This window comes from Octodon degus, unplaced genomic scaffold (genome assembly GCF_000260255.1).
Source record: "Octodon degus isolate 3935 unplaced genomic scaffold, OctDeg1.0 scaffold00017, whole genome shotgun sequence".
Lineage (NCBI taxonomy): Eukaryota > Metazoa > Chordata > Mammalia > Rodentia > Octodontidae > Octodon > Octodon degus.
Genome location: NW_004524593.1, coordinates 6,043,740 through 6,052,404, shown reverse-complemented (window position 1 = coordinate 6,052,404; position 8,665 = coordinate 6,043,740). Strand labels below are relative to the sequence as shown.

General features: G+C 41.1%; 3 protein-coding genes across 3 annotated transcripts in view; all 3 read left to right on the top strand.

Moving 5' to 3' along the window:
* LOC111811990 (dimethylaniline monooxygenase [N-oxide-forming] 4-like) overlaps positions 1-991 on the top strand; it is an 18,783-nt gene extending 17,792 nt beyond the window's left edge. The window contains exon 5 of the mRNA XM_023710282.1: positions 909-991. Coding sequence (XP_023566050.1) covers positions 909-919 — 11 coding nt within the window. The 3' untranslated portion in view covers positions 920-991. The remainder of the gene's footprint in view (positions 1-908) is intronic.
* Fmo4 (flavin containing monooxygenase 4) overlaps positions 1-8,665 on the top strand; it is a 58,874-nt gene that overhangs the window by 17,754 nt on the left and 32,455 nt on the right. The window lies entirely within an intron of this gene.
* Positions 915-6,820, top strand: LOC101587243 (dimethylaniline monooxygenase [N-oxide-forming] 4-like). Its single transcript, XM_023710280.1, has 4 exons — positions 915-1,108; positions 2,387-2,739; positions 3,919-3,988; positions 5,864-6,820. Exons 1-4 carry the CDS (start codon positions 978-980, stop codon positions 6,234-6,236), a joined length of 927 nt encoding a protein of 308 aa, XP_023566048.1. The 5' UTR covers positions 915-977; the 3' UTR covers positions 6,237-6,820.

Sequence of the window (8,665 nt, the reverse complement as noted above, 5' to 3'; positions counted from 1 at the left end):
CAGGGGCTGGGGGTTTGATCCCCAGGCCTGCCTTGCCGGCCCCAACCCCAGGCACGCTGAGATGGCAATTGAGACTGGGCGTGGTGGCACGCACCTGTAATCCCAGCACTTGGAAGACTGTAAACAGGAAAATCACTACGAGTCTAATCTAGTAGTGAGACCCTGAACACCCTGTAGACTCTTCTCTAAAATACAAAAAAAAAAAAAAGAAAGAAAGAAAGAAAGAAAAAGAAATCAGATTTGTCTCTTGTTTCAAAACAAAGGCAACCATTACTTTCCAAAAAAGTATACATCATGTTCTGAATGCCCATATTTAAGATTCACAATTTAAATATTCATCCCACTTAGGATCATCATAGGATCACAGTTATGATCCTGTATCATATAAGCACAGTTAGCACTAGAAGCAACAGATTTGTACTTAATTCAGACAAAATTAGTTTTCCAAACCTTCACTTTATTTTTTTTTCAAACCTTCACTTTAAATTCTATATTATTCACATTAAAAAATCAGCAGAACAATACACATATCTACAAATATTGTAATTCTAGTTATTTAACTCCATAAAAATAATGAAAGTATTTAATGTGTACATATTTATGCTATGTGTTTTTCTAAATAATGGCAGTAACAGGAATGTATATTTATGCATAGATCTATAGACATATTCACAAATATTCTCTGTTATTAGACCAAATCTTTTTTGTTTTGTTGTTTGTTTGTTTGTTTGTTTGTTTGTTTGTTACCAGGAATCCAGCACCACCTTGCACTTGGCAGGCAGGTGCTGTGCCCCTGAGCTATAGCCTCAGGCATGGAAGAGCAGATGTTATAAAAGCACCGAGACACATCAAAGAAAAATACCAGAAAATGACTGATCCATATTTGTCCTTCTTTGCTTCTTTCTTAGGTCCTTCTTAGCACTAGAACTGGCGCCTGGGTTGTCGGGCGCTCTGCAGGGGGAGGCTACCCTTACCTCATGATAACCACAACAAGATGCAATCATTTAATTACACAAGCTCTGCCTTCGTGGTTCCGAAGCTGGATTCAACAGAGGAAGCTGAACAAAGCATTTAACCATGAGAATTATGGCTTAAACATTATGAAGGGGTACTTGTTTTCTTTCTTTTATGGGAAGCCTTTCTCCTTTAACTTGTGTTATTTGTCCATATTACTGAAGCTTGATGTGATCATTCCCTATGTGCATTTGCAGCACAAACAGGTCAAATCCAACTGCCCTTTTTTTCCCCACCCCACACACATCTTCTCCACCTCCAGCAGTGGCTATTGTAATTTTAGCTTCCACATGTGAAGGAGAATTATACTTGCTTGCTTTCTGTGTCTGGTTTACAAGCTTAGCAAAGCGCAGGGACCACGGTTCAATCCCCAGCACCACATGCCAGCCAGCCCCGCCCCCTGGTGGGCTGAGCTGGCCACACACACACACACACACACACACACACACACACATAAATTAATTAATTAATTTAAAAAAAAGATAATAGGAATTGCTGAAATAATCTATTTTAGTGTAACTTGATACATTTGCCCATCAGAATAGAACATTTTTGGTGTGGTTTTTAGTCTATTCTTTATCCAAACATTCTTTGATAAGATTATTTCAACTTTAAAAAAATAAACTAATGCCAAAATATATTTTGACATATAAATTTTATAGAAACAGTATGTCTAATGTGGTTAGGCAGAGATGTAAATATTTGTCAATGTAAACAGAGTCCATTTTCTAAAAAAAAAAAAAAAAAAACTTTAATTCAAAGAGTTTCTTGGTACTTTCCTGCCTACCTATGTCACTCGGGGAGATCGAGATGATATGAAATCTTAAATTGACCATGAAGTGTTTCGTTGCATACTCTGATCTTGACACATCAGGAAAAACATTGCTTCAGAAATCAGTCCCAAGCTAGGCAGAATCATAAAGCTGGAAACAATGGAGTCAGTTATTTTGTAAACACTCCCCCCTGGAAGCAAGGAAATAAAACGTGTTATAAAAACAGAAATGCAAGTAAGCAACTTTGAATTGGATATTAGGCTAGTCACTGTCTTGACTAATGGGTAATCTCCTAGTAATTTCTTAAAATAAGTGTCCTCGGGCCATGGAGACAGCTCAGCAGCATAAGCACCTGCCTGGCAAGTGCAAGGTCCAGAGTTCGATCCCCAGTACCTCAAAAAAAAAAAAAAAAAGAAAAGAAAAAGAAAGGAAGAAAAAAACTTTAAAATAAGTGTCCTGTCATTTAGTTAAAATAAAACCAATGTGAACTAAGATTATATAAACTATTAGGAAAATTTTAATTTAATTAACTGAATAAAATATTTGCTGAAGTAACTTCTACATATAACTACAGTCATTTTTTTTTCTTCATATTAAAGGAAGAATCCAAAATTTGTTGTGAATGACGAGCTGCCAACCTGCATCCTCTGTGGGACAGTCACTGTGAAAAGCAGTGTGAAGGAGTTCACAGAGACCTCTGCAGTCTTTGAAGATGGGACAGTGGAAGCAAATGTCGATATTGTGATCTTCGCTACAGGATATACATTTTCTTTTCCCTTTCTTGAAGAACCTCTCAGAAGTCTTTGTACAAAAAAGATATTCCTACACAAGCTGGTCTTTCCTCAAAACCTGGAAAAACCAACATTAGCCATCATTGGCCTTATCAAACTTGCTGGGTCCATCCTAGCAGGCACAGAGCTCCAAGCGCGGTGGGCCACAAGAGTCTTCAAAGGTAACTTAACTCTAGAGAATGCTCTTTCTGAACAACTGAATCCTAACATTAGTGCCCTGCTCATGTTTTATTTTATAGCTAAAATAAAACAAAGATGAGCTCTAGCAGGCCAGGGGCATAGCTCAGCAGCCTAAGTGCCTGCCTGGCAAGTGTGAGGTCTTGAGTTTTATGCCAGGTACTCCCCTCAAAAAGTGAGCCCCAGGAATATAAAATATTAGGAATGTTTGATGAAAAATTAAGCATATGTATGCATAATACGATAACGTGTGCAAATGTCACCCTGTCTGACTCAGCAGAAGAGAGCCTGACTGTATATAGATTGGACAAATATGGGCAGCACAGTGTAATCAAATTTCTCAAACTGGATGTGCGGGAAACTGCCAGCTTCTGTTCTGAGACTCTAGACCACTCTACTCACTCCTAATTCTTTTCCTTTATGACTCGCAGTAGAATTGCGTTTCCTTCCAGTGACACTGGAATAATGCATGCTGTGAACCAAATTGAGACCTGAAAAGATAACAACCCTCAAGAAATGCACACAAAAAAATTTGAGACAGTGGACACTATGTACCTAGTATTATGTACCTATATATTACATATGCTTCCTATGTATGATATATATATATATATATATATATATATACACACACACACATATATATATTCTGCACATCTAAACTCTGTATGCACATTCTATTATATATATGTATATATACATATATATTAAATATATATGAGAGAAGGAAAGGAAGGGACAGGGAGAGAAAAATGCGGCAGCAAATGGACAGAGACAGCCGCTCAGCTGCAGAAGCAGGTGCTGAACTCTGACATAGGTGCCTCAGGCTGAGTGCTGACCCTCAGCAGCATCCATCTGACAATTTGGCAATAGAATTCCTTGGACAGGGGACAGGGAAGTGGTACAGTAGAATAAGTGCTTGCCTGACAAGTGCAAGGGCCTGAGTTCAATCCCCAGTTCTGCAAAAAAAAAAGTAATAATAATAATAATAATAATAATAAATAAAATAAAATAAAAAATGGATATGTGTATAGGTAAGAGAATTTTACCTCCAGAAAATTACCTGTGCATTCCAGTTCCACTCTCTAAATCTGAGGTAAATAGATAGAGACAGAAATGAGAGAAATGTGTGGCTTTAGTGTTGTTCCTACCTCTCTTCCTAGGACTCTGTAAGATACCACCATCACAGAAATTGATGAATGAATTTAACAAGAAGGAACAGCTCATTCAAAGGTACAGAATATAGCTTACTACAAGAAAAACTGTCTCATCAATTCTGTTACCAAAGAGAAATAAGGATTCCCGCCTAAAAGTTATGCCTGGAGAAGCGATATGGAAAGTAGAAATAACTGGATTGAATCTATTTTTGTCCTAATTCTGCTACCAGTTAGAGAGGTGGCCTTAGGCACATTGTAGGAGGCCCCAGACCTCCAGATGACAAACCTGCCTTTACGTGGCCCCAGAAGTCCATTCTACTCTCCACTTCTTAGGCTGCTCTTTGTATTTCTTAGCATCTCATCTTCCTCACTCCTAAAACCTGAGGAAAGGGCTGACCTGATAGCTCAGCGGACTAAAACGCCTGTTTAGGAAGAGTACAGCAGCCAGGTTTGATCCATGGCCTGCAGTGCCAGCCCCACCCCGGGGACACACTGAACTGCGATTGAGACTGGGCATGGTGGCTGTGCCTGTAATCCCAGCTCTTGGGATGCTGAAGACAGGAGAATCACTACATGTCCAATCTACGTAATGAGACCCTGTAGGCCCTATAAGCCCTGTACTAAATACATTTTTTTAAAAATGAGATCTAGGGCTGGTGAGATGGCTTAGTGGTCTCAAGCACCTACTTAGAACAAGCTAAGCAAAGCACGGGGACCGCGGTTCAACCCCCCAGCACCACATGCCAGCCAGCCCCGCCCCCTGGTGGGCTGAACTGGCCACACACAAAATAAATAAATTAATTAATTAAAAAATTTTTTAAAATGAGATCTAATCTTCATGCAATTTTTTTATTCCCCAAGATTACATGATGTCTCTCCCCTGGTGCTTTATATTAAGGATTGTTGTGGCTATGGCAAGCCTTTGTGTTTTAATAGGAATTTTAGGATTTTCCTAGCACTGTGAAGTACAGCGCTGAAATTTGGATGGCAATCACACTGAATATATAGACTGTCCCTGGTAATATGACCATTTTGACAAATGAATTCTGCCAATCCATGAACATGGTGGCTCCATCTTCTGTTATTTTCTTCCACTGTTTCTTTAGTGTTTTGTAATTTTCATTGTAAAGTTATTTCTTTTTATGTTGATTCCTAAGTATTTTATACTGTTGAAGGTATTGTGAAGAGTACTGTTTTGTTTTTAATTTCATTCTCAGCTAGTCTATTATTGGTGTATTGAAGTTACTGATTTAAAAAAAAAAAAAACATTTATTTATTTAGTGTGGTGGGGGGGGCAGCTCAGCCCACCAGGGGGCGCAGCTGGCTGGCATGTGGTGCTGGGGGATTGAACCGCGGTCCCTGTGCTCTGCCAAGTTTGTTCCAAGTAGGTGCTTTAGACCACTGAGCCATCACGCCAGCCCAAAGTTACTGATTTTTAATGTTGATTCTGTATCCTGTTATTCCTGTTTACTTCACAAATGGCATTGCAACATCATGAAAGTTTACTCACAACAGATACACATGTGACTGATGGTTTCACACAAACTACGCTTGTGATCTGTGTCAAGTTTAATCACAGTGAACTAAGAGTGGGCTCTCAGCACACACTTAGCCCCAGTTTCACATCGCAGGTGTCCACAGGTGCGGTGCTCTCTGACTCCGCTCACCCATCAAGCCTCTGTATTTGGGCTGACCAGATTTAATAGTCACCTCAAATTTGAAAACTTGAAAGTTTCTCTTCCACCTGCCTCCTTTTACCACTCCCATTCACAAATGAATCATTCCCACATATGCCCTCTTTCTTCTTTCCAACACAAAAACACAGTCCCAAACACAGATGGATTGTGAAAATGAAGAAATAAAATGATGGGAAAGAGTGGACCTTATAACTTGAGGCACACGGGGCAGGAGGTGGTTGGTAATAATAGTCATCTGTTTCCTTTCCTCATAGGGGTGTGATTAAAGACACCAGTGAAGACTACCTCAACTACATCTGCTACATGGATGAGCTGGCTGCATGCATAGGCGCAAAGCCCAACATCCCGTTTCTGTTCCTCAAGGATCCCAGACTAGCCTGGGAAGTGTTCTTTGGACCATGTACCCCTTACCAGTACCGCCTAGTGGGCCCTGGAAAATGGGATGGAGCCAGAAGCGCCATCCTGACCCAGTGGGACAGGACTATGAAACCTTTAAAAACTCGAGTTGTTGCTGATTCCTCCCAGCCCGCCTCCCTGTCACATTCTTTTAAAGTTTGGGGGGCATCTATCCTAGTTGCCTCTCTTCTACTTATCTGTAAATCTTCACTTTTTAAATTCATGAGATAAAATGAATGTTAGAATTTCACTTTCCTCAGTGCTATTATTTGAATGTTCCCAGAATTCCTGTGTTGGCAATTAGTGTCCAGTATAGCAGGGCTAGAAGATAGAGACTAAGAGTAGAGTGTAGGGAAGTTTGGGGTCATGGTGACTCCACACTGAGGGACAGATAAACTGGATTTCTGCTCGTGAGAGCAGGTCGCTATAAAGTGAGGCTGTCCCTTGTCTTCCTTTGCAGGTACCGGCTTGCCCTTCCATCTCTCTACCACACAGTCACACGGAATGAATCTCTCTCCAGCAGCTGCCTCCAGGCCCTTGGACTTCTCAACATCCAGAACCATGATCAAAATCAGTTCATTTTCTCTGAAATGTCCCATCCTAGGTATTCTGTTACAGCAACAGAAAAATAGACTGAAACACCCAGTAGTGTTTGATGAGGATAAATCTGCTTGGTTACAAGGGTTGCTTCAAGTTATAGTAATTCTATCTGCAAATATCTGTGCACACTTCCTCTTCTTTCCACCACAACATTTATAAACCAAGCTCTGGCTCAGTCTTTTTTTTATCTTTCATTTATTTGACACAGTGTCTCCCTATACAGCTTGGACTGGTAGTGATCCTCCTTCTCAGCCTCCCCAGTGCTGGGGTTACAGGCTTGTGCCACCACACCTGGTTTCAGGGTCCAGCTCAATGCATGGCCGGCCCTGCATGTGTTCCTGGGGATCGAACCCAGGTCCATGAGCTTGCCAGGCAGGCACTTATCCCACTGAGCTATCTTCCCCAGGACCAGCTCCAGTCATTTTTCTCAAAATTATTGAATCATCTTCTTTGGTCACAGCATTTTCTTGTATCCCTTTCCAATAGATAGCATACCCTGCTACCTAAGAGTTTTTCTCAAATAAAAATGTCATCAGTGTTTCATCATGGTCAGGCACTCAAACCAGGTAGTTTGCAGAAATTTTATTACAATTTATTTGAAAAAAGCAAACACTAAAGAGAAAGAACCATACAGAGAGGGCCACCCAACAAGAGCAATCACTTTCGGAAGAATCATAAAGCCTGCACATGATGACTCCAAACTTAGAAATCTGGCGAGCAAACGGTCTATCTTCACTCTCTTCCCTCCCTCCATCCCCTAACGGTGCTTCTCTGTGGCCAAATCCAGTCAGAAGTAGGACACAGGTTGCCAGTTGAGGTCTGTGGAGATCCCCCTCCCATGGTTGTCTTGTTCTGGGCAACCACCCTGGAAAAACAGAGCTGATCGTCCCTGGATCATGGCCACGCTTCGTGTATTCCTGAGCTGTTGCTCTTTTCTTATTGTGGTGTCACTCCATGCTGCATCTGTCTCTTAATAAGTGGGAATTCATAAAAGGAACTATATAATTTTCATTCAAAATATTGCCTGATACAAAGCATTGATAAACAAATGCAATTATGTGATGAGTAAACAGTGCCTTCACTGGCTGACACTGCTTGTCTGGCCTGTGCTACCCACCTTCTTTTCTTCTACTAATATAAAAAATTACCTTGCTTTACTTTAGCCTTAAAAATGAACATGGAGGGCCGGCCAAATAGCTCAGCAGATTAAAGCTCCTGCAAGCAGGTGCAGGGGTCGGTGTTCGATCCCTAGGCCTGCAGTGCCGGCCCTGCCCCCAGGGCGTGCTGAGATGGAACTTGAGACTGGGTGTGGTGTCACATGCCTGTAATCCCAGCTCTTGGGAGGCTGTAAACAGGCAGATCACTATGAGTCGATCTAATAGTGAGACCCTGAACACCCTGTAGACCTTTCCCTAAAATACAAAAAAGAAGGAAAGAAAGAAAGAAAGAAAGAAAGAAAGAAAGAAAGAAAGAAAGAAAAGAAAAGAAAAGAAAAGAAAAGAAAAGAAAAGAAAAGAAAAGAAGAAGAAGAAGAAGAAGAAGAAGAAGAAGAAGAAGAAGAAGAAGAAGAAAGAAGAAAGAAAGAAAGTGAACATGGAGATTCGACCTGGAGCCCAGGCCCAACATGTGAGTGGAACTTCCTCCATCAGACAGGCCCAGTTTAGAACCCTGGGTCAGAACTCTCTGCAGAGAGGCCACAGCATTGGCTCTTCATCCTGCCTCAACCTGACCCAGCTCACATTAAAGAGCAGCAAGTGTAGGTTACCAGGGAAACACGCATGCCCCCTTCAAAGACTATCACCAGCTCCTCAGCTAAACCAATATATATTGCTTCAGGCCAATTGAAAGGACAAAGAGAAGTCTTAGGCAGCTCTGTACATATCAATACAAGGAAATAGGGTAAGGCTCAGCCAAAATGAAGACAATCACCCTTCTTTCAAGGAGAGCTGCTTAGGTGGTCCTCCACACCTGGTCAGGGTGAATAATCTTCTTGACGATTTATACAATGGAGTATTATTCAGCTATAAAGAAAGATAAACTTGGGCCAGGGAGATAGCTCA